This window comes from Haemorhous mexicanus, chromosome 7 (genome assembly GCF_027477595.1).
Source record: "Haemorhous mexicanus isolate bHaeMex1 chromosome 7, bHaeMex1.pri, whole genome shotgun sequence".
Taxonomy (NCBI): Eukaryota; Metazoa; Chordata; class Aves; order Passeriformes; family Fringillidae; genus Haemorhous; species Haemorhous mexicanus.
In genome coordinates, this window is record NC_082347.1 from 24,449,669 (window position 1) to 24,475,933 (window position 26,265).

At 41.3% G+C, this 26,265-nt stretch overlaps 2 protein-coding genes across 2 annotated transcripts in view; one reads left to right on the forward strand and one right to left on the reverse strand.

The window, feature by feature from the left end:
• The window catches only part of ZNF488 (zinc finger protein 488), a 34,375-nt gene extending 19,378 nt beyond the window's left edge, over positions 1 to 14,997 (forward strand). The window contains exon 4 of the mRNA XM_059851518.1: positions 1,868 to 14,997. Coding sequence (XP_059707501.1) covers positions 1,868 to 3,057 — 1,190 coding nt within the window. The 3' untranslated portion in view covers positions 3,058 to 14,997. The remainder of the gene's footprint in view (positions 1 to 1,867) is intronic.
• RBP3 (retinol binding protein 3) lies at positions 9,759 to 24,822 on the reverse strand. Its single transcript, XM_059851515.1, has 4 exons — positions 21,781 to 24,822; positions 14,910 to 15,100; positions 11,957 to 12,099; positions 9,759 to 10,161 (listed from the first exon to the last, which is right to left on the reverse strand). Exons 1-4 carry the CDS (start codon positions 24,820 to 24,822, stop codon positions 9,833 to 9,835), a joined length of 3,705 nt encoding a protein of 1,234 aa, XP_059707498.1. The 3' UTR covers positions 9,759 to 9,832.
• Between the last annotated feature and the right edge of the window lie 1,443 nt (positions 24,823 to 26,265).

A 26,265-nucleotide genomic window follows, 5' to 3' on the forward strand; every position in this document is an offset into this window, starting at 1 on the left:
TAACAATACAAAACGTGCAAATCCTTAGCTGGTCTGCTAAGAGAAAAGATCTTCTGCTTTGAGGTTCGAGCTGGAGTCACAGAGCAAGAATCAATCTGCAGTTCTTAATGCCATTCTCATTGGTACTTTCTAGCAGAGGATGGTGCTCTAGGGATTCACACTGAAATTTTTGAGCTATGCAATGGAAATCTATGCACTTCGATAACTTAGAATCCTAAAAGTCTAAAGTATCAGTTGGAAATAGGCCTTTTTTAGCTCATTGACAAATCAGGTGTAGGCGTGTGTTCAGCTTTAATCTTGTAAATGAGCAGATCTTTAAAAATACATAACAAACCTAACAGTATTGCATGCAGCACAGTCTGCCAATTTAGTGTTGGACACAGTGGAAATAAGGAAAAGAGCAAGCTACAATTACTGAGATGTTGCTGAAAATTCATTGCTCCAAAAGAAATTGACCTGGAAGTTGTTACAAAACTAAAAATCCAGATTACAGAGACACCAAGCAAGTTAGTGAGGTCCATACCAAGTCTGACTCCAGCTGTCATTTTTTACAAATTTTACCTAGTTAGACTGGAACAAAAATCCTTTCTACATTCCCTTTAGTTGAGTTAAACAAGGCTTATATAGATTGGTTAGTAAAGGTGTAGGTTGGTAAAGATATGGATTAGCAAATTCATATGGTAATGTACTTGTCTGTAAATTAGTATTAAATTAATTCAGACACATTCATAGCAGGAGCATTCCAGCTGGTTTCAGTGTATTCTGTTAGTTTCTGTGTGGACACACACTGCCAGCCCTTTGGATTTACCAGGGAAGAGTGTTACTTGCACAAGAAACACTATGTCTAGAATCAAGACTTTAAACTCATAGATATAATGTTCCACCCATTTCGGCAGCCTTATTTCCTTATAAAAAGTTCAGCTTCTGTAGTTTGTAAAATGATGTAAGCTGTGCTGAGTCCCAAATTAGGAATTTTTAATTCTACCCAACCAATTTATGAAGTTTCCTATGTATCCCAGGCCTCAGGTGTTGTCTGGAATCACTTGCATTGTAAAACTGCTGTGTGGTGAAATAATGTAACATGGATATAGTTTACAAGGGTTAAGATGTACAATATTTGTGTTGACTGCTGAATTTTGTACTATCTGTTCTTGGGCAGTCAATCATCCCCATGAACCAGAGGTGCAGTAGGTCTGAAGACCACAAGGAAAGAGTGTTCCTTATTCCTGCCCATCACCGGCATTGTTGCAATTTGAACATAATTTTCTGTGCCATAGACATTTGCGCCTTAAGGCATATAACAGCTTGCCAAATGAGCATGAGTAAGGGCTTCAGGCATTAAGGTCAGATGGTTTTTAAACAGTATTAAACTTCCAGAGTATTCTAAAAATAGAGAGTCATGTAAAAATCTTTGAATCCTGGTCTAAAACTCATTATTGCTTGGATACATAGTATTTAACATTCATCCAGAATAAAAGCCCATGACTTAGTTAAGAAATGCAGACCCAAATCTGGGCTTAGACTTCAAATCATTATAAAGTCTAAATGGTTTTATCTAGATCGTGGTGTACTGGCCATTTTATGTACTTTTATGTAATCTAATTACATTTTATGTAATAAAATTTAGGCTTGAGAGTCTAAATGGAATATTTCTGCCAGTAGCATGGAAGCATGGAAACAAATAAGAATGAGCCATTTTGCATAGCAGGAAGGGACCTGATTCTGCCCTGGCATTAGATTTACCATGTGTAACCTTGTATGACACAAGAGGTATTCCTGTTTTTTTGTGTCAATGACAGGATCAGGATCTGCATCCACCCATGATTCCACCTTTGCAAAACTCATCACTTGTTGTCTGTTTCTGCAGAGTTGAGATGCCAAGAGTGCGACCGAGTCTTTAAATGTGAGCATTCCTATCTGTCCCATGTCCGCTTCCTCTGTGTCCCAGAGAAGAGCTCTCTGCTATGGAGAAACTCCCAGAACCCTAAAACTGAAAAGAGCAGCCTAGCTGAGCAGACCACAAATTTCCACAGTCTGGCAAGGGACCTGGAAGTCAAAATGGCAGCTTGTAAAGATGATGCACATGGTATTATTGGAGAAAGGAGAGCAAAGTCTGAAGAGGCTGAGAACAACAGGAGCAGGAAGACAGTGCTGTTGGAGAAAACCAATAATTTGACTGAGGAACGTAACTGTGGGGGCAAGGAAGAGGTTGGGGGAGAGCATGCATTGGCTGGTTCTTTCAGGAAGCTTAGTTCAGGGAGGCAGTCAGCTAGGAAGGATGCTTTAGAGCAGAAGCAGAGTGCTTTCACTGAGGTCAGGAGGATGAAAGAGAAGCTGAGGAATGAGAGACTGCAGGAGCCAGAGCAGGAGGATGGCACGGCCCCGCTTGGTAAAGAGCAGGTGTCAAAGGAGGCGTTGCTGAACTCATCTGGTAGTGCATTCTCCTTTGTTTGGCCCACCAGAGCTCGAGGGGAACAGAAGAGTGCTTTCAGCAAGCCCAGTAAGTGCGTAACAGAAAGAGCTGCAGTAAATTCTTCTCATCCCATGAGTGAGTCAACAAAGAGCCTGGGGGAGCTGTCTGGCTTCATTGCCACCGCAGACATCATGTGCTGCAGCAGTCTTCTCAATTCCAAGTTCTTTGTCAGTGATTTGTGTAATGCTCAGATGCTGCAGACAAGCATCACTCGGAGCAGTGTTTTCCCATATACCTCAGAACCGTGGCTCAAGCAAGCAGGAGGACAGTTACAAAACACCAGCACCACTTCATCCTCCCCCTCCTCCTCCTCCTCCTCCTCCTCCTCCTCTTCCTTGACTCTTCTTCCCCCCACCTTCACATCCTTTGGAGTGGCTGCCCAGAACTGGTGTGCCAAATGCAACCTGTCCTTTCGCATGACATCTGATTTAGTCTTCCACATGCGGTCACATCACAAAAAAGAATACTCCTCAAGTGAATCCCAGTGCAAGAGGAGACGGGAGGAGAAGCTGACGTGTCCCATTTGCCACGAGTACTTCCGAGAACGCCATCATTTATCCCGGCACATGACTTCTCATAATTAGAGCTGTGCCGGCAGATGTCACCAAGGGACCGGGCAGGTTGGATGAGAAAGGGAATGATAGTTCACTTAAATCCATTTCTTTTTGAGTTTACATTAATTTCTTTCAGGAAATCACTGTTTACAATAACTTATAATAGATGCTTGGCGAAAAAAATATTAAATGTTTACAAGAGTCTGCGTGGGTTTTAAGTTTTGAAAACTCAACCTAGCCCTTGTCACCCTATTTTTGAGGAAATAAAATAGTGAAATGAATCCACATGCAGTGTTAATTTGCAGCGTAGGGACAAAATTATAGATGTGCAAACAGAGTTGTCTTTGCTTATATTTGATTTGCTGGTGTCTGTGCAGTACAATGTAAATACAGAAGTAACAACCACCTTATTGAATGAGCAACCTTTAAGCATTAGAAAAATCAGAGCTTATATGTCAAAAGAAGATAAGTTACTATTTCTAGCAGCATTGGTGGACTCTTAGTCCTTTATGTTAGCTGAATCAGCTCTCTTACCAAATTTTTAAGTTAAAAACTGATGTCTTATCATCTCCTTGGCTTTGAAAGGGACCTGAATTTATGACTGTTTGAAATCTATGATTGTCAACAACTGACTGGCAGACTGCCAAAGAGGATGGAACTTGTAAAGCAGAATATCCAAGTTCTGTTCCAGGCTCTGCTGCTTTTGAAATGTCTGTTACTCAGTGAAATCAGTGTGGGTCTGTATCAAAATGTGAGTTGTTGTCAAATATTCTAAGACCTGTGTGACTTTAGTAGGCATACAGATCTGATGGGAGTAGAGTTCAGCCTGTGGTTTTCAGGTTTTGGATATACCAAAGGAAGCAGTTAGGGTATATGAGTTACAATTAGCTACTGCACATATAGAATCTGCACACTTTAATTGTGGATGATAGGCTCTGTTCTGATAATGCTAGAAGAGAAACACAAAATGATACAGGTGTACATGAATTGCACTGCATTGTACCACCTTGTCTGTCCTCTGGTTTCTGCATGGGCCAATTCCACCTTTTTTAAAAAGAGAGTGGCATATTCTTTCTCTTGCCTGTCCCTGAGACATTTTTCTTTTGTCTACTTTTTTTGAGCTTTGCTGAGTCTCAGAAGTAAATTTATACTACTCAGAGTGGGAGGAAACACTGTCTATTTTACTGCAGCCCATCTAATTAGCCATTTGTTACTTTTTAAATTCGTTTAGGGGCTTGATTTTGATAGTTTATGCCACATTGTTCTTCAAGCAATCATTTCTCCTGCTCTTGTATAGTATTATTTCAGGTTGTCTGATGTTTTTGTAGCTTGCCTTTGAACCTCACCTGCCTCATCAAGGGCTACTATTCTCTTTCAGTTAGAGAATGATCAGAAACCATTCATTTCCCAGCTGAGGGTAAAGGACATTTCAATATGCTCTATATGTTCCACCATAGTGATAATATACTCCAGTGGTTTTTGAATACTGGACAGAATTTTGAGTTACCATGAAGATGCCTTGCCTGATAATGCAAGGATCAGTGAGTAAATACATCTGAACAAAAAAGAGAGACTGACAGTCTTAGGCTGTCAGCTGGAACCAGCATAACCCACTCACTGTCACCTCTTGGGAGACCTCTGTAAGTCAGAAGATTGTATTCTTCCCAATATATTGCTGTTGAACATTAATACATGGCTCTTTCCTATTAATATAAACATTTTTATTATTGCAGGCTTTATTTTTGAAACATAAAGTGATAAAACTATTACATTATGCTTTGAGTTCAGGAGAAAGTTCTGGTTGGATTGTAACACAGCTTTTCAAGGTCAGTGGTGGAAGCTCTTTCACTTGAATCATTAAAACACAAAATGAACAAAGACTTCGAAACACGGAGCACAGGGAACAACCTTGCATTGAGAAGGGGATGGTGTGGTTTTCTTGTAATCTTTCCATCTCTATTTTGTGTCCAATAACATTTGCTGTGTAAGGAATATATTTATGGCAAAGTTTAATGGGCCAAATTTCACTCCACCTGGGTGCCAGCCAGTTTACTGTGAAGTCAGTGTCCATAAAGTGTAATGAAGGACTCTGTGGTGTAACTGCATTCATATGTGGTCAGGGTTATATTTCCCATTAGTAGTTTAGGCCAGATTGTGATCTCATTTATTCCAGTGAAAATCCAGAATAATTCCATGTTGCTACTCCTGATTTATACTCCTGATTTATAATTACTTTAAGATCAGCCTGGCCCAGTATAAATAAGACTGAAGATTTTTTGGTACCATTACTGCAAAATGTTCTTTTCTGTACTTACTGAAAGATGCCATGTTTTCTTAACAGTTTTATGATTAGAAACCTAGCTTCAGATTTCTTTTGGAAAAAGACAGCACTAGCTGTATAATGCTCCCCAGTATTATTTTGGCACATCACTTCAACATTACCCTGCTCCAAATGCCTGTTTTTCCAGGGCACTACACCTGGTGTGTAATTTAGATCAGAATGAAACAGTACCAAATCTTACTGGTTACATGGTTTCACTGATTTTGTGTGGGACAAAGTGTAGAAAATCAACCACTGAAAAACAGATGCTGAGTCTCAAAACTCTTTAAATAGTGTGTTAGACCTACAGCCTGTAGGTTTGATTACTCACCAGTAATCAAACTTCTTCACTTTGCCTAAGGTATGAGGCTTAAGCAGGCAGCAAGGTTACAGGGAGAGACAGCTTCCCTTTATGTCTTGGAGTTGTTTTCTTTGGGAAAAAAGAAAAGGTAAGAACTCTTACCCAGTTTCCTTGTGGGCATATCTCAGCCACAGCAGTTTATATCCTGTGATGCCAAGGATTGTAGGAGTGCCTTCTGTGCACAGAGAGAGAATTATGAGGAGAAGCTGTTACGAAAAGTGGCAGAGCTGGTTCAAAATGCAAAAATGAGGAGAGGTTTTTAATGAGCTTGATTTCTGGTACTTTCGTCATCTCCTCCAGCTCAGGGGCAGTGCACTGTGGTCCTGGTCTGTAAAGATTGAGGATTTCCCTCTTGTAACACAGAAATCACACTGCAGGCAGTGTATGCAATGCTGTCCTTGTTTTTTTGTGGGTGGCCATCAGCATAAAGATTGCATTAACAAATTTCTTATTCTGAGGTAAAGGGGTTTGGGAATGAAGACTTATTTAGACACATAGCAAAACATACAGCCAAACAATATGACATCTTGTTGCCTGCTACATCTATGCTGATATCAGTGCAAAACCACACAGATGCCAACAGAACCAGAACTTGATTCCCTATGTATAAAACCAGCTCTTTGTGCAGGCACAGTGCAAGTCTTTTATGTGCCTCAAATTTAACTGAGTGTCTCATCTAAACTGGGTTACATAAACCAGGGGGCTTATCCAAAATTTTTGGAGATTTTATTTCTTTAAATGAAAATACTCATATTAAAGCTGAGTGAACCAAATATTGAACAGGCAGAAGGAAGCCTAACGAGACAAAGAAAAACAAACTTCCTATAATTGAGTCATGCTGGAAGCTTATTTCCCCTTATGTCTAGAAGTCTGAAAATTTAAATTGGTGCAGATGAAATCCTGCTGGAAGGAAAGCACTCCACTAAAACAGGGGGTTTGTGAAGAAATGAAGGACTACATTCTGTCCCTGTGATTTTACAGCAGGGATCTCTGTCTTTTATTCAAGTAGAAATTCTAAGGAAGGAGGAAAAATAATTTTGTTTTTAAAACAAGAGGAGACAATTTGCAGTGAGCAGACTGGTTCTCTTCCTGTCTTTGCTAACAGCTAACTGTTAATTTTGATCAAACAACTGTTCCTCATGACATGTGTTTCTGGATCAGTGAAAAAGGATGCAACACAGGGCTGTCAAGCAGGCTGTGTTTCTGCAATGGGTAATGAGTTTACTGATAGGAAATGCCAGATTGCGATATTTGTTCACTCACTGATCATTGATTCCTGAATTTTTTCCGATGAAGATGTGTTTTTCCATCAAAATAACATTCAGATGTGCTTTTGAGAAATATATATTTGCTTGGTTTTTTACGAGGTAATTTTTCACTAATCAAGGCAGTCTGCAGGCCTCCTTGGATCTACAGGGCACTGTCACAGCTTAGAGTTCACTTTGATCCCCTTGCTCAGCTTGGCTGGAGCGAGCTGGCAAAATAAGGAATGGGAACCATGGTCCAGCCTGGAAAATGAAAACTTTAATAATGAAAATAACCAAGGTGGAGGCTGCAGGTTACAGAGACTGGGACATAAGACCCGTGGGCGGGGCAGACACAGCCAGGTGTAGGGGCAAAGGTGCAATCATGAACGTGAACTTGGAACATGACCTTATTTGAACAAAGTCCTGAACCAACTGAGAACAAGAAGCAGAAACTTGACCAGATACAGGGTAGTTCTGTTAGCATACCAACTCCCAAGAGCCCACAGTTCCCACTGTGACCTGACCAGGTGCCCCCTCAGTATATGGTTTGCCAAGGTCTGAGGTCAAAGCCCTCTGCAGATGAGTCTGAGGTGAAAATTTCAGCTGGATGAGATCCCACAGGGCACAGTTTGGAAATCACTGGACTAAGGCAGCACAAAAGAAATAAAAGCTGGCTGTCATTTCTTCGTTAGAGTTCTATGAATGCTGGAAGGAGAAAGAGGATACTGCTAGGTAGGCTGATACAGTAACTCCTTTCTTTCTGCCTTTTAAAGGAACATGATTAGGATTAAATTTCGGGAAGTTATTCTAGGTGGGATGGTAAGAAAATCATGCTATAAACTGTAGAATGCTCATGTCAGCTCTGGAACCAGATGAAGGAAGGGTGGCAGTTTCATCATGTTTCCTTTTGTGTTCTGGAAGAGCACTTCAGAAATTGCTTGCCCCTCCCTAAAAACCTTCTAACTTTCTCATTTAAACCACAAACCATGGACTTTGCATAACTAATTTGGATTTGTGCTTTTGTGATTTTCAGACCTTTCAATGCAGAGTAATTTTCTACACAATTACTGACTGTACTTCTGTGAGGTCTAAACTCATTGAGATGAACATAACTATGACATAGCAATTTGTGAAGACAGGAAAAATTGCTTTTAACACACTGGCCTTTGTTAAGCCTGGCAGTTTCAATATTAATTAGCCAGTACTATAAAATAGCAAATAATACTTTGTCAAGTAATAAAATTTCTCAAGGTTGCACAATAGTTTTTCACCGAAATCGATCACTTTAGTGAATTAACAGCATTATTGATTTAAAATGGACTCACCAGCAATTGCATCTTCATTGTTTGTTTTTCCAACTGGATTCCAATTGCTAGACATATTTATTACCCATATGTATTTCCCATATTACTCTGAGAAGAATTTATTTGCTGCTTGTGCCCATATGGTATAGCTTTTTGTCCTTGAATGGATGGCCAAAGTTTCTAAATATTTGGCTTAACAATTAACATTGTTTGTACATGACAGCACAACTGATTGTGTTTAGGAAAACAAAGCAGTTTATCTGGATCATTGAGGTATTAAAGAGGTTTAAAAGACATCAGAAGACATACATTAGAGTTGTTTACTCATTCATTGTCTACTCCATTTTTTTACACATTAAGAGTATTTAATATTCTTCATACATATATCACTTTACATGAAATTCTGCATGGGATTTATTTAATTAAAGTATTTTCCACAACACTGAGAAGTTTAACAACAAGCTATTTCATAAAAACCAGAACATAAAAATGTCTCAAAAGAGTTCAGGTTAGCAGTCACACTGAATGTAGTTAATAAGACAAATAATAAAAAGGATGGAAAATCTATTTAGTTCTTAAAATTTTCTTCCTGTAAAAACTGGAAGTCAAGTGTTTTACACAATTTATAAAAAAAAAAACAAAAACAAAGTGGTAGGAACTTAAAAATGAGCAAATGAACACCAATGTGTAACTACTGTAGACTCTTAACTGAATTTTGGGGGACCATTTCCCTAATTTAATTATCTTACAGCTGACATTTTGTAGAGATGAAAAAATACGAGATCTAGATTAAAGTTACACATATTTCTAAATAATTGCGAAGATATTTGTTTAACTAAGAATTGTAGGAAAGACAAGGAATGTTGTGCATTAAGCTCATGTCAATATCTCTCTGAGTTATCCTGGAATCCACTACCACTTCATACGTAGCTTGATAGCAGGGTGCAAAGGATATTTTTCAGCTTTGTCCTGCTCATCCTCCCCTCTGACCAACACTGAGAGGAGCAGGCATGCTCCTTTCAAGGACCAGGAGTCTTGGGACACCCTAACAGGCTGGGAATGGTTATTTTTGGTACATCTAAATGGTGAAATGGGGAAGAGACTTAATTTGGCTCTTGCAGTTTGAAAAACAGACTCTTTCAACTACTGCTAATTTTTAAAGATGCATAAATAGGAATGCACACCATTTCCAAAGGAGAAGAGCCTTTTCTGTCTTTAAAGTTGTTAACATGCTCTCAATACTGACAGCTGAGATTTTCTATGAGACGAAAGGAGATCTGTGATTGGTAACTACACCTCAAAAAACTTACACACTGAACATTTATGTTTGATCACAGGAGAGGAATCCAGAAACCCCAGTGAATTGAAGCATTTCGACCATGCACAGAAAGAACTGGGTTGCACAGAGTGGGGAAAATTGCCAGCATGTTGGAAAGGACTTACTTTGAGCTATGTACAGGGACTCAATCACTGACCTCAGAGACTGAAACGAAGCTCCCACTTCTTTCTAGGGTTTTCATTTGGCTAGCTAGCTTTCTTTTCATAAGAACTAGGGATGTGTTCCTCCACTGGGCTATCTAGAGCTGTGTAGGTGAGCATTGAGCATCTCCTTTGCTTTGATGAGCGCTGTTTCTGCTGGTGTTTCTATGTGAGGAGGGACTCCTTTCCCTTCCCAAGAGGTGCTGTCTGCAGAGATGACTGATCTGGAGGTGGGGATGACAATGTAGAAGTTGGTTTCATCTACCTGATAGGTCTGTGGGGAGTGGCAGCCACCACTGGTCTGCTCCCCAATGATGAGAGCTCTGCTCAGTCTCTTCATTATGTGTACAAACTCTTCAGCAGCCCCAGCTGTCACAGCACTGGTAAGGATTACAAGCCCCTTCTGAGAGCCATACCTCTCCCCTGTAAGGTAGGAAAAAACCCATCAGAAATGAATCCATTTTCAGAGATTTATTTGTATAGTAGAGCAAAGAGAAGCAAAGATAGAGGCTTTGCTCCCTACCTGCTATTAACAACCCAAGAAGTTTGGAAATTTAACTTTGTGCCTATGATAGTATTAAAGTACTTGTAACACTAGCCCAGGCTATATGCTGTAAAAAAAGCCTGTCTCCCTGTGTGGTGCTCTTGTGCCATCAGCTTCTGGTTATGAGCTCCATGAGGAGAGAAGCCAGCTCATGATTACTACTGTTAGCTCTTCTATGGCTTTGACTTTTACAGGAGCTCCAGATCTCATCAGAGTAATGGAATAGACAGGTGAGAAAAATGACAATTTTCACCATTGCAGCAGGAGTAGTCAAAACTCATCCAGAAGCATCTTTAGTTTCACCCTCGTCCCTGCTCTAGGAACATGACTGTCATAGAGCTTGGCCTGCAACTTTGCAGGCATTATTTTATGAAATTACAATTATAGGGGGTTCCCACAGCTTTTTTATAGTTTGTAAATGGATGCTATACATGACCTTTGTCCCAAACCCCTCAACAAATACCCCTTTATTACTAGGATCTGAGCCAAATATCTCATTTTCTTACATAAAACAGCAGACAGAAATAGGAAGGGCTTTGAACCTGATTTTCAATATATCTGAACGTTCTAGATACTTGTTGATAGTTTAGTTTCTTTGAAAAAGTGACTAGTGAGTAATAACTAGGACTTGATAGCTTGAAAAGTAAACTGCTCTAAAAATGTCAATTTATGAGTAAGTAAGAGTATGACATATAATTCTCATGCTAAATTCTAAGAGAGGGGCCCAATAGCATGGTAATTAATTTTCACACCATCTTTTGTCTTCTCATTTCACTATGAACATAATAACCATTAAAATACTCTTTTCACAGTACATCTATATAATACAGGACCAGATCCAGGTCCTTTGAAGTTAATATGAGTCTGCCTGTTCTCTTTGATGGGAACTGGAGAGTGTCCATAGAAATCATATCCCTAAGCACAACCCACCTCTGACTGCCTGGGAAAATAGATGGGCCCTGCAGACTGGGACAAAATTTAACCATTTCAGCAAGAGCCAGGCCAACAACTGCACACACCATTAACTTTTTTGTGCTGTCTTAGCTTAAGAGGGGGAAATAATTAAACCCCATGTTTAAGGCTTCTCAGCACTCTAGCTGCAGCCTATGGGCACTGAAGAGCTCTGTTTCTGCATGTTGCAGCATCCTTTCAGTATCCACAAACTGGGGCAGGGTATGTGTGGGGTGTGTGTGACTCATTGCCAAATGCTTCAAACTCACCCACATGTACAAAATTTAGTGGTTTTCTTTCTCTTGTCCGGACAAACTGGGGTATTATTGTGTTTTCATCTACTGATGTAGAGGATGACACAGGTAGGTAGTAGGGAACAATTTATAAAACTGCATGGGAGTGTTGGAAGACACCTTACTACTTTTAAAGTTGCCAGAGTTACAGCTGCTGTGCACAGTATTTGGCTAAACTTCTGGGGACCAATTTACAGACCTCTGTGCCTAGCATACCCCATTTCAAGGAGTGATAAATTGTTTATTTGTAGATGGCACTGAGTGACACAGCTGAAATGCACATTTTTTATTTCTGCATTCTCTACACAGCTTGAGCTGATCATGGCAGGTGCTTCCACCAGCTAAATTACAGGATTTAATGGCTCACTTTAAAATGACAAGGAGACACATCTGAAATGAAAAGCTACACTGAAAAGAAATTGTCATTTACCTTTGAGCTGTGGCTGAGTCCATATCTCCTTTACTGAGTCACTGGGTCTGTCATAAACTTTGTCCAGGAGAATTGGGTGTCCTTCATCAAAGAAATATGAGCATAGGATTGCTATGGGCGTAGTGGAGCCTCCAATATTGTACCTTTTCAAAAATTAAAAATATTAGGGAAACAAGTGAAAATTTGTGTCAGGCAGTAAATCTCCCTTCCAAGTATTGTTCCTTAATATCAGTCCCGAAAAGGCTTATGGCTACATTTTGATATATTTATAGTCATTCTCCCCTATCAGCATTTGCATGTCTATCAGATAAGGAAAATCCTGTCTAGAAGTGTCAGACTGTTATTGCCCACAACCAACTTCCAAAGCAAACACAAAACTTAAAAGTCTATTTTTTTTCTTGATGTTACCTAGAAAAAATCAGAAAGTAAGCAAAGACTCTGGATCTGAAGAGAAACATCAGATTCTTGTTATTCCCCTCTGAGTAACCCCTTCTGTTCCTGACACAGGCAGCGAGGAGTGAATACCTAAGCCCTCATACATAAAAATAGATTCCAATTAAAGCAACATATGTTTGTGGAACTGTTGTGTTCTTAGTTTTTTGCTACACAAAATGAGTGGTTTTATTGAGGTCATTTGTTTTGTGCCTAAAGATTGTGCTAGTTGCTCCATTTAGCACGCTCATAATTGAAAACTTTGGTTGCAGTTTAATTGCATAGCAGTCTCTGAAGACTAATTTTACTGAAGAGCATGTCATTGGAGAACCCCTGCTATGAATACACACAAGTAACTACCAAAATACTTTTGCCTGTCACTTTTCACTAATGCTAGAGCAGATCCAGCTCTAGAAATGCTTGTACTTTACTTACTGATAGTGTGGATTCACTGCTTTCTGGAGCTTATTGGAGTACCCAGCACAGGCATTCCAGCAAAAACCTGCTGGAAGATGACTTTATTCAGTTCAATCTATGGCTAAGACTTTTCACCTCCAGAAAAGGACCTGACCATCCAGGAGGCCTCTGTTCTGAAGAGTGAAGTCTTTATTCTTCAGCTTTTGGGAGCTGTATGACTGACAGTGTGACTGGCTGGAAGTTAAAGAGCCATCTCCAGTGTGTCCCCGGTTCTGCTGTGCTGCAGGAAGGTGTTGCTGCTGCTGCCCAGCCCAGCAGGGCCAGCCCAGCAGAGCCAGCCCAGCCCAGCAGAGCCAGCCCAGCCCAGCAGAGCCTGGCTCACATGGGTGCCACCAGGGCTGGCGCTGGCGGCAGGCAGGGCAACGCTGGAATGCTCTTCCCAGGACACTCTTGCGGACAGTGAAACTGCAGTAACTTTAGTCAGTAATAATGACTGAGCTGGTGCCAGAGTTTTAACTTAACTCTTGGATGCTAGTACTCCTTCTTACAGATGTCTTATGTGACCTTAGGGAGGCCTTTTAGTTGATCAGTGTCTCCTGTCAATGCTGTGAGAGTTAAAAAGATGAAGTTCATGACTGGCACAGCTGTTCTGTGAAGGGGGACTGTTAAGGTGAGAGACATTATGCATTATGGTTAATCCCATGCAAAATTGAAATTATCTAAATATGAAGTTCATGAGTGACCCAGCTGTTTCAGGGAGGACAACTTGTAAAATGAGAAACATTATTCATTATGGTTAATCCCATGCAAAATTTAAATAATCAGTCTTAAAATTATAAAATTGGCTAACAGAAAATTTCAGAAGGTTTGTTTTATATGCCTTCAGAGACTGCATCTTTTATGTGCACTCAAAGGACTGAAAATACATTAAATAGAAAAAGAATAAACCAAAACCAAACAACAGATGAAAGAGTTATAATGACGCCATTTGGTACCTGAGATGTGATTTCATCTTTGCTGTTTCAGTGCCCTCAGCTCTGAAATTTTTAGTTTGGGAGAAAACTGGGGCAAGAAAGATAAAAGTCCTAATGCTATCTCAAGTCTAGTGGAAGATGGTGGTGCTTTTGCTGAATTCAAATTCAGTCATGGGTGTGTTATGGTGGTTGCTGCCTTGCCTCTTCTGTGCTCACACAGTGAGAGCTCTATCTCTGCTCTCATCACTGCTCAACTTTTCCACCCGATGCTGAAAATCCCACAAAAATATTAAGAAGATTACCAAATATTAAGAGCCCTGTGATAGCAATAGATGCAAGTGGTCCTAACATTGAAAACCAAGTTCTTACAAAGTCCTTCTTTGGTTTATATTTGTAATGTTCTGGGCTCACACACATTAGCTCTCTACCACAACAAGGGAATGACTCCCCTAAATGTTGTGCAGGAAAGGTACATTTTTATATTAATCTGCTTTGATAGCTGGTGACAAATGGATGACATCTTATGGCTCATAGGATTTGGAGCACTGTTGACACACTGGAGGTTCCAGGAGAATTCTAAGCAGAGAGCAGGTGTACGATGCTGCAGCTTGGTGCAGCAGGGCCCAGGAATGCTACAGGAATGCTAAGTTCCTCTGTGCACAGGGCCCATTCTGGACAGACCTGATTGCTCAGAATTATTTAGCACTGTAGATATGGCAAGTTGAGTTAAATTAAATTAAATTAAAGGCCACAGCCTTAAATGTGGTCTATCTTTTTGACTGTTGAATCACTTGGCCACTACATGAAGTAAAAGATTTATATATATATATATATGTGGCACATGGAGAGTTAGATTAGAGAAATAAAACACATGTAATGTCCAGAATTGCATTCTGCAAACTATTCCCTAAATTTGCCTATTTAGTTCTAAACATCTCAATTGATAATACAATTTATCTTGAGATATACTTCCAGACTGTTATTATTTTCCTTGTCTGTTTTTCTTTTCTCATTTAATCCTAGCAATGTTAGCCTGTAAACAGGACAGCAAGCCATGTAAAGCTAATTCACTGTTACAAATAAAATGCTGCTTTGAAAGAGCTTTGGTTATTTGCCATTCAGAGGTTTACCTCATGTCTATGATTAATGCATCTGTGTGAACAATCTTCTTCCAAACATGCTCTATCATTAGGTCGGACACCTGGGTTAGAAGTTCACTGTCTCCAAACATATCAAATCTCAGATAGCCAATGTTGTTTTCAAATACATTTGTGTGAAATGAAAATTTAATCAAATCTTCAAATACTTCTGGCGGAGGGATCTGAAAGAGTAAAGAAAAACAAAACAAATTATTTGCTGGCAATAGCTTGACACAAAATTATGTGGGTTGTGTTTAATCCAGGTGGGATATGTGTGAGGAATGTGACCCAGTTTGAAAAACATAATAAATTTTACAATATTTTTGCACACTAAACATAGGTTAGCATTGCCTGATGAATTTTTGTGCAGGATAAGGTTTATCAATAACACACCCAGAATCCAGATCAGGATATAGGATATATCCCAGAGCTCAGTTTATTTTTCGAAGCAAAGAGGCTGCAAGAAGAGTCCCAGCCTGCAGCACAGACCCCAGGCCTGCCACCCAAGCCCAAATGTTGCCTTTAGGAGCTGTTTCTAAACACGGCACCTGGGGCTTTCATAATCTCTTGATTGGCCTCATTGGACAAACAGCTGCTGGCTGCAGGTGCAAGTGGCCCCAGCCCTCTTAATGAGCCAGTCCCTGTGAGAGTGAGGAGCCTGCTGTGTTGGGCATGTGCTAGGATACTCATGAAGTAGATATGTTAAATCTCTTAGGTGGTGGCCATGTGCCTGGAGCCTCACGTGTTAGGTTGCGATTTTTTTAATTTTGCTTAGCTTATGTCATTAACCAGCAGACATTATTTAGTAGCAACGTGTAGCCAAATAATGTTCTCCTAGTAACCCCTGTATGCACTGAGACACAGCGAGCTGCTATTGCTAAACTTCTGTTTTGTACACAGTATCTGAAAATGGAATAGTCTCCTACAGCTTGAGATGAGAGTTTAGAATACATATGACTTATATGACCTTCAGCTATTTGGTCTTTTGTCCTCAGGGCTGTTGTGAAAATGGTGTTATACCTTCTTTTTAATCAGTTACCCTCTGCCATAGCTCATCCCCAGGCAATCCATGCTTTTACACTCAAAAGAACAAGGAGTCAGCAGTGAGCCACGTGCTAGAGGTGCTCTCCCCATCTACAACATGCCACAGAACTGGGCAGGCACTTGGGCTCTCTGCAACTACAGAGAAGTCAAGTAATCTCCTGACCTCTATCTAGTGCTCTGGCCTGGAGCTGTGCTCCTGCCAAAGGCAGGTCTGCCACAGCAGAAAGAGTTTTTTCCAAGGTGTGTGAATGCAGCTGTGTTTGACACAGCTCGAGGTTACCTAGGGGGAAATTACCCACCAGATGACACTTCATCATTCAGCCCCTGATGTATGCCAAAGTTATAAAATTTCAATCATTATTTTAAAAGCCCTGTTGGCCAGTGGCTGTTGACCTGATGATAAGAGGAAACTCTTTTCTGTACTCTTGTTTATCACTCTACCTTGTGAAAATAACCATTGTATCTGGACTGTAAACACATCAGTCCAGCACTGCTGGGTTTGTAATTTCCAATCCACTTCTCAGTGACAGCAGTGATACCTGATCTGCCTAATCACTGTTTTGAAAAAAAATCCAGCATGAACTGATTGTTCTGACAGAATTTATGTCTAGTTCAGAGATACTGGTCTGCCCACAGGAGGAAAATAAAAACACCACTCATTAGTAACATCTACAAATTAAACTGATCTGTTAATCTCAGCCACTTGCTAATGATATTTTAACTGAACACACAAATGTCTTATCTCTGTCTCCAGTGATAACTGCTAAATGCATACCCATAAACATGTTAAGAGTAATAGCTGTCTGATAAATTTTTCTTGACTTTTGTTCTTTTACTGTGATGCATCACATTTTTGTTCCATGAGGACTTCAGTTTTGATAAATCTTGAAAATTCATTATAAATTTCAAGGTGGGAAGGTTGCTCACCCCAGGTCTCATGGGGTGAAATAAATATGCAAGTATCTGAATGAAAGCTCTTCATGGCTGCAAGAAAAGGTATGAAAATGTATCTATTCTTAAAGTTCTAAGACTGGAAATCAGATGAAAAGCACTCAAAATGTAATTTTGGGGTGCCAGGGAAAGTGTCTGAACCTTTCAGCAAAAGAGGTGAGGAGCCAGTGACTGATATTAGAGAGATACTGCCCTGCAAAACTGCAGGTTCATGACACTGGCACGTGGGCCGTGTGCTGCGGCTACCTAAGGAGGTAAGTCAGGCTTCAGGAAGGAGCCACATGCTCTCCTTTGGAAGCCAGGGCTCTGTTTGCTGGCCAAGGACAAGCTGGGACAGGATGCAGCTGAAAGTAAGATCTGCTGCTGAGTCAGACAGTGTTTACATACAAATGACTTGTTGTTAAATATAAACCCTCAGGTGCACACTATAAGCAATGTGTCTACACTAAAGGACCTCGAAGCTAACTCCACTTTAAGCCAAGGAAAAATGTTTTTTCATTAACTATATAAAGGTCTGCAGTCCTATTCTGCAGACTCCTTTCACAGGTGAGTGGTGGAGGTAAAACACATGATGTCACACAAAATAGGACATTAGAATGCTGTCCTAGGACTTGTGCATGGAGTTTGATCCCTGATTCTGACACAAACCCCAGCCATGGGCAAGCCACTTTTCTAAATGTGCCTCTCTTCCCTCTTTTCTCTCTTTTCAGCTCTCCCTTGTTTTGTCTATCTAGGCATAACCTGTTTGTTCATAGCTATTTTTGTGCTGACCATTGTAAGATAACTCTGATTTCCATTAAGGAGGCTAGTGCTGTCAACTGCTGGCTGTTAAAATATTATCAGCAAATACCCTTGCAATACCATTGCAAACCCTGAGACTGGTTTAAGAACCATGAGATCAGGAGGGCTGAGTGTCAGGGTTGCACTATTCTCAGAACGTTTGGGTTCCTTGTGTACCCTTTCAGGCTGGAATGGAACTGTTCATCAGGCCCCCAGCTCAAGGACTGAGCCCAGTCAGCTCTAGCCCTGACAGCTCATTCTCGCTTGCTCCTAACAACACACATTTTACTGGGTGATTTCAAGGCAATCCACCCTAGTACGTCACCAGCCTCACTATTAGAAAGATGTTTTTAAGATCTAGTGTAAACAGCCTAAGTTCATTACTTTGTACTGCTTAAGTGCATTACTTCTTGGCCTATTTACTATGGGCAAGGGAAGAGATTATTCTTTTCATATTTGAAACAGTCTCTTACGTATCTGAAGACTGTTTTCATGTTTCCTCTCAGTTTTTTTCTCTCTGGAATAAACAACTCAAACATTTTAAACTTTTTGAAGGCTACTTTTATTTGTTACTCTCTTTACTCCAGTCCCTCTTTTCTGCTGTCTCCGTACTTAAACCCCATCTTTCCAGAAAACCATTGCCCAAAACCTTACATATTATACTCTAGATGAATTTTCTTTAGAGCTAAATGTGGCAGAAGATTTCATGTCTTCCTGATAATATTCTTCCTTACCCATTCCAGTTTGATGATGATGAGTATTTACTGCAACAGCTTGACCCTATTGACTTGTGCTCAGGTTATGAACTCTGAAGAACCCATTTACATTTTTACAGGACTCCCCCTAAACAAACTACTTTCCTCACAGAATTGTGCAGTGAACAACTATCACCCCAGAAACGAGCAAGCAAAGATTGCAAAAGGTGAAGAGCCAATGAGAGTTAAACATGAGACATTTTTCTCTTGCATAAACTTGCATAGTACCACTGACTTTACTGTGGTTATGTTGATAAAAATCAACATCATATAGGCCTACAACAATTGTTTTTCCACTTGTTAGCAATAGATGTAGGAATTTGATTATTTATCTTGACATTTGGAGGCTGACCATTTTGATTTCACTCATTAATGAAGGGATACGAACAAACTGTACTTCTTTTTGGTGAAATATTTCTAACTATTGCCTCCTTCAGCAAGTACAATACTCTCCTATATATAGATATTAATAATCTGGAAACAGAAGGACTTGAAATGCAAGAAAAATCTCTCTTTACAAAGGATTAGTTTTTGCCTTTTATTTTGATCATCATTTTCAGCTGCTTATCTAAAATGTCATTACAAAAATTCTCTTAGGTGTAAAGACTGCACTAAAAGTATTTGGTCATTAAGAAGTGCCAAAATAATTACTCAGGGAGACTCCTCATCACTTAAAATGGACATAACACTTATGCCAAAATCAGGGAGCAGTTCTTCCGTAGGTAGACAGTCACAAACACAAATGTTTCAGTATGTAGAGGAAGGTTTGACTATAGAGGTAGAGACAGAGAAGAATAATAAGCAAGGATTATTAAACTGCAGGTCAGGAAGTTTACAGAGCTCTGCCTTATAAGCAAAATGTTATTTTCTGGATCACAAAAAATATAGACAAAATTTGCATCAAGGAAGTCTGACTTTGCGAAGTGGCATTTATGCAGCTGACAGCTCTGACTAGCAGTGACCTTGCTACTGCTTAGAGGAGACATATTCACTTCTCTGTACTATGCTTCAGCAGCTATTCTAGTGCAGCAGATGCAAAGGTCTGCATGAACTTCACTTGTCTGTCTCCCATGTCCCATCCCATCCTTCCTGTAGTTATTCATCATCACTGTGTTAATTGTGTTGGATCTGCTTCACCATCAAGGCCATTAACAGTAAAATTCTACTGTCAAGGGAGAGGGTGGCTTGGAAGATAGGTAGCACAAGAAAAAAAACAGCTTTTAGGTTTTTAAGGAATAATGTGATATAGATCAAGAGAGCCCCTATGTCCGTGTATTGGGCTGCTGAATTTAATTTTTTTTTTTTTAATTTACAAACAGAGGTAGTGCCATCATGTATGCTTCACTCTACTCTAAAGGTATTTGCTCTCTGGGGTATACTGAAATGTTCCACAGAAAGCATCCCTCTTATTGCTGCAAAACCAAAACAGGAGATGAAGGTACTCTGGCTGTCCAGGGCTCTGTGGAATGGGTGAATTTTCTTTTACCTCCATCTCAAGGAAAATCCTTTAATGACTTCAGGTCTTCATTAAAATCTTAATGCTCTCTTGTCTGACTCCTGATTTCCTCCAGCAGTATGAGAGAGTGCTTCTGCCTCTGGAAACAATTTTAGGCTCATAAGAGATGTGATTCTCTGCTCTTTATACATTATTTCACCTTGGAGAAATCTCACATTTGTCCTAATTTTCATCCACACTGATGTGATTTCCTCCTAATGGATGTGTCCCTGACCTCTCCCAATCATTTTTCTTGACAAAGAACTATGATAAAACAGAGGCATTGAGTAACATAATGGCATTTCTTCACTAGCTCTATCAGGATCAGAATTTTATGTCATGTGACAAATAAGATACTTGTCCTCTATGTCATATTCTTGCTGTTTAAGTAAGGTCTGAATAAGTAAAAACCACCAACAGTATTCATTAACAACCTTCAATGAACACAGTGGCTAATTTACAAGATTTTTCCATTCTGTAGAATGGGGAGAAATTATGATGTGTAGCTACTGGTATGTTGATAATAATTGAGCAGGGAACTCTGCTTTGACTCTAGTCAAAAGCATCAAAATAACTTTAGAGTGAAGTTTTCTTCACACAACCAAGTTAGGAGGGAGAGTGCTGGAATAGAAAACTCCTTTAATTAATTATTTCTATTTGATCTTAGAACTAAGAATGAGGCCAGCAACTCTCGGTTAACAAACTTAAAAAAAAAAAAATCCATCCCTGGCAATGCTTAGACTTTGTCCTTTACCTTAGCATTTGTGATAATACCAAAAAGGTCATGGCCACTTTAAATCATGCATGCCAGAAATTTCAGAGTGTGGAAGTTCACGGATTTCCTCCCCCAGGAAACATTTAATAGTTACCTGACACTTGGTCTACTCTGGTTCATTGCAAAGGCAAATGCATTCTCTTCAAAGTAATTTTATGAGTCCCTGGAGAAAATATGTCTCTGATAGCCATGCTAGTGCAGTAGCCAGAAAGCAGCTAACTCCATCCAAGAAAGGGATCAGGTTATCCTAACCCTCTATTTAATTTGAAGATGGAATTTTAACAAGTGCTCCTGGGAGCCCCCTCCAGCACAACAATGAACAAGAACGATTGCCAAGGCAGACCAGTGTATAAACACTCGGGCTCAGAACAAAGCACAGACTGTTATGCAAACCACACAGCAAGAGCAAAAGTAGATTATTAAAAATCAATTTCTCCCTGGGGTCACCTAACTTCCACACAGATACTTCCACAATATTTCTAGGTCACTGGGAAAGTATCTGATGCTGAGCATGAGATACAATTAGAACAACTTTCCACTGCCACTACCAAAGGAGTTGCTGATTATTCTGGTGTAATAGATGTCAGCTGCTACAATTTGATAGAGGAAAGTCCATCAAAGAGCTGCATGTTTAGTGAGTTGTATGCATTTACTCTAGTCCAACTAAACTTCCCTCAAATGACAACCTGGGTTTGAAACCAGAGGGTTTCTGAATTAATTACAGCTGGAAAAGCTACCTCATTGAAAGAGGAGGGATCACAGAAGCAATGAGAGATCTTGCCTCTAACTCTGAAGCCCTGCATTTTTGCTTGCAGCATATGGCAACTGAGATTCACAGCCTGAAGGTTGTTTCCAAAATCTATGCATCCAAAACTACCACAAGCTACTACCCAAAGTGTCAGAGACAGCTCAGCCCACAAAACCTACTCAGGCATTGGCTTCTCCTCTGAGTACAGGTAAATCTGAATGGATTTATGGTTTGGGCTAGAAAAAAGATAAGGCATCTGACTTAAGCTCCCATTCCAGCTGCCATCTCTATAGCTGAGTGTGAGAGAGCTGTACCTGTTTGGGCATGAACCCTGGGATGCTGTCCTTGGCATGTTCAGGGATGTAGAGTAATTTCAGGTGTTCATCATCCGAAAGAGCTTCTAAGATGGCAGTCACCTTCCCAGCAAGTTCTTCCTCTGTATTGATCCTTTTATAATTGCCTTTGTTGATGTTCTTTGTGAGGTTGGATGCTATAACAGTCCCAATGTCCACAAAGGCATAATTATCTGCTACAAGCTTGCCTACAGCTTGCAGTATCTGTGGCACCTGGGCACGCAGGTTGGCAATGTGCTGAGCTACAGCCATGGCTTCACTGGCCTGGATGGTGATGTGTGGCTCCACCCCAGACACACTCCATACTTTTCCAGTGACTGGGCTGAGCACCACTTGGCTGGGGATGGAGGCATACAGGGAACTGTTACCAACACGATAAATGCCCACCGAGAGGGATCCACCGACTGTGGGCTCACCGACAACTGTGGCCCGGTGTAGATCCTTCATAGAGCGAGTGAAAGCTTCAGCTGCTGAGCCACTCATATGGCTTGTTAGGATGTAGATGTCCTTCAGGGAGCCATATCTCTTGCCAGTGAGCTGCGGGAGAGTCCACACCTCTGTGCTGCGGGAGGTACTACGATCAAAGACAGTGTAGAGATGTTTCCGAGGTTCAGGATCAAAGAAGTAGGAGCAAAGTATTGGGATGGCAGTGGAGTAGCCACCTGTGTTGTACCTCATGTCAATAATCATGGCATCCGTGTCCACCAGCTTGTTCCATACCATCTGCAACAGCTGTGGCCCAATGGCCTTCACTGTCTCTGCCTCAGCCATCATATCAAAGCGAAGGTAACCCAGGTTCCCTGGCAATACCTCAATTTTGAAGAGTGCCTCAATGATGTAGCTCAGCTCTTCAGGGCTGGGAATCACATTGGGAAGCTGTTCTTCTGGTGTTGGTTCCACATGGCTGTGGAAGACGTGAAGCCGATGGTCTCCGGAGGCCTCCTGCAAGTCACTGGTGAGCTGGGAAGCCAAAGTCTCGGGGTCTATAGCTGATCGATAACCTCCTTGGGCCTGTTTGGTGCTGAGCATAGCGCTGGCCTTGGCAGCCACTTCTGGGATGGCATAGTGAGCCTCTAGGAGTTGCCCGGTACCTTCCAGAAGTACTCCCATGTTCTTGTGGAAGGCTAGCACTTCTTCAGCCTTCTCCAGTGCATCCTCAGCCAACACTATGGCATCAGGAACAACTCCTCCACCCATCCAGCTTTCCCCGTGGTTGTCAATGAAGGTGATAACAGGAACTGTGATAGTCAGACCACGGGTTATTCCCGGGCCAGGCTGCAGCAGAGGGAAGGTACGGGTGTGTGAGAGGCTTCCCGCTGTGATCTCACCAATCAGTGTGGCACGGCCCAGGGACTGCATGAGGTAAGCGAACTCCTCAGCAGCTGTAGCAGTGTGGTGGCTGGTGAGCAGGTAGATGCCACGCTTAGCCCCATAGGACTGGCCCAGCAATTCTGCCTGGCTGTTGTGCTCCTGGGTACGGTTGGTGCGTCTGTCATACGTTGTGAAGAGATGGACAGGACCAGCAGCAGGGTCTTGAAAATAGGAGAGTAGCACAGGCACAGCAGAGGAGGAAGGGCCTCCAAGGTTGTAACGTAGGTCCATGATCAAGTTCTCTGTATTTTGAAGGGGTTCCCACACTTTGTGTACGATGTAAGGCCCCAGCTTTGCAAGCACAGAAGCATCTGCAAATTCATCAAAGCGCATGTAGCCAATATTGCCTGGCAACACTGACACCTTGAAGACGGTATCCACCAAGGCATGCAGCAGCTGCTCATTGTCAGGTAAGTCAGCTGCCATTCCAACTGGCTTCTCAGCTGGGGCATCAGCAGCTTCACCTGGCATCATGACTCGGACCATCAGGCGGGGGTCGTCAGATAAGGCCTGCAACTCAGTGTTGAGTTTGGTGGCCAAGTCCTCGGATGACTGCACAGAAGAGAAGTCGGAGGAGGCAAGGCGCCGCAGTAGTGCAGGCACTCTCTCCACCAAGCTGTAATAGTCCTTTAATATGTTTTTGAGGTGGCTAATGGTGCCAGGCACTGCTCTGCGCACTGCCAGGATGTCCAAAGATTTCTGCAAGGCTTGCTCTGCCTCAGTAGCCACACATGGCATCACCCCACTCACTTCCCAGCTCTGTCCACCCCCACTCAAGGGGCTCACAGATCGTGACACGGGAACCATCATATAGAAGTTGGAAGGACCAATACGCAGCTTCTGTATGTCCAGTGAGCCTCCGGCTGTCTTCTCTCCAACAGTGATAGCTCTGTTCATGTGCTTGAGGATGTAAGCCACATCTTCAGCTACTCCTGTGGTGTGATGGCTGATCAGAACAATGACATCCTTGTCTTTGCTGTACCTCTCTCCCAACACCTTTGGCAGTGTCCATATCTCTGTGGTGGTGTTGGAGGGACGATTGTATACAGTCTCAACATGCAGTCTCTTGTCTTGTTCATGTAAGTACGAGATGATGAAGGGGAGGCCAGAAATCTGTCCCCCAGTGCTGTGACGAAGATCTATCACCAGGGCAGATGTTTCTATCAGCGTCTTCCAGACCTTGTCCACCAGAAAAGCTCCAACTTTCTGCACAACCTCTTCTCCTATGATATAATCAATCCTCAGGTAGCCAACATTGCCCTCCAGCTTGTCATACATGATCACATGCTCAATAAGACTCAGGAGTTGCTCACGGGTAGGGGAACCCTCAGCTTCTTGTTTGGGAACTGCATGTGGCTCGTAGGAAATCACCAGTCTCGGATCATTCAGAGCACCCTGCACTCCAGCTGTCAGGACGCTGGCCAGCAGATTTGGATCTGAAATGTCCAGGATCTCTCCGCTCTTGATTGCTTGTTCAATGGCTTCTTGCATTCCCACAAGGTTTTCAGGATAGCAGTAATTGTCCAGAAGGACTTTAGCCATGTCCAGCACTAGAGTTGGCTGAAAGATTTCCTCAGCAGGTATGCTGCATATGATCAGTGCTGAAAACAGCAAGAAATGAGTCCTGATCATTTTGTCTTTGTATGGAATAGAAAAGAAGTCAGAAGCTCTTATCAATCAAGATGAACATAGCTCCCCAAGGACTCGGAATCACACTGAAATCCCTGTGTTGAATCCAGGTGCACTGAACAGATCTCTTATCTGCATTAAACCTTTAATCTCATTAAAATGTAGTGCATCATCCAAAGTGCACCAATAGATGAAGTTCAGCTCCTTACTACTTCACAGGCCTCTTATGAAACAGTAATGAACTTCAATCATCAGTGAAGGTCTTTCTAGCAGTAAATTGTTTCCAAAAGTTAGTGCATTGCCTGTTGCATACTGGTCCTGGCTTATGCTGAAAGTGGGTAGTTTAAATGCAATACTGATTTTTACCTCAGTTAGAACAGCAATGATCCTGCCTTTTACCATTATTTATGAAGAGCTTATACCAGGAGATTCTTCACTGACTAAGTTGTATCAATATTTAATATTCTTTCAACAGTTGTTGACAATACATTGTCTTTGGTGTTTTTTAGTCTGAGCTGCAAAGGACTGTTCATACATTCTATGACTAAGAGCTCCAAACAAGGAACTCCAGACATTTAGCACAGCTCATAAAATCCAAGGTAATGACAGCCTTTTAATTTCTGTGCTGAGAATTGCCAGCATTTTAAACAGGACTTTGAAACACATTTGCCTCAACATAATACAGCTAAATCTGAGATGACTTTAATCTTCACAATTTGCACTCAATTAGGATTTACTTGTAATACCGTTGGGTAACATATGGTCATGTCTGATGACAGCTCCCAGCCAATAGACTTCAGGCTCAACATACCAAAATAGAATGTGGGGGGTTGTTTTCTTCTGCTCACAATGTATTTGAGACCCTATTGTATTAAGAGTTTGAAAGAGGATCAGAATATGCAGGATGCAGGCTGTACCCATTCTGAGCTCCAGTATGACATGCCAAAGATATACAAGAACCGATTCCTGGCTTCAAGTCTGAAATGAATTGCTACCCCAGCCACTCTGTTTGCTGGAGGTAGCCACAAGAATAGACTCTGAAATCTGGGAAGAGCATGTTTTTGTACTCCTGTCAAAATGTTGCTACATATGCATGCATGTGGAGGGAAGAGTCCAGAGATGGTCTGAGCCTGTCTGGGTGCACTCTGTTGGTGTGTGTGAGTGTCCTGAATGAAGCTTGCCACTCACAACTTTCAACTTTCTGTGCAAAGGGTGTTACAGATGTTAGATACAAGGTGCTAACAGTCGCCTCATCTTACTCAGAATGTAACAGACATAGATGAATCGACATGAAGACAAGAGTCAGAAAGGAGACAAGAACAGAACAGCAATTGAATATTTTTAATCAAGGTGGCAGATACCAGCTGTGCCTTCCATACCTAAATGAGGTCTATCTATCACTGCTAAACTCTTTACATGACAATTTTTTCCATAGCATTTAAGGAA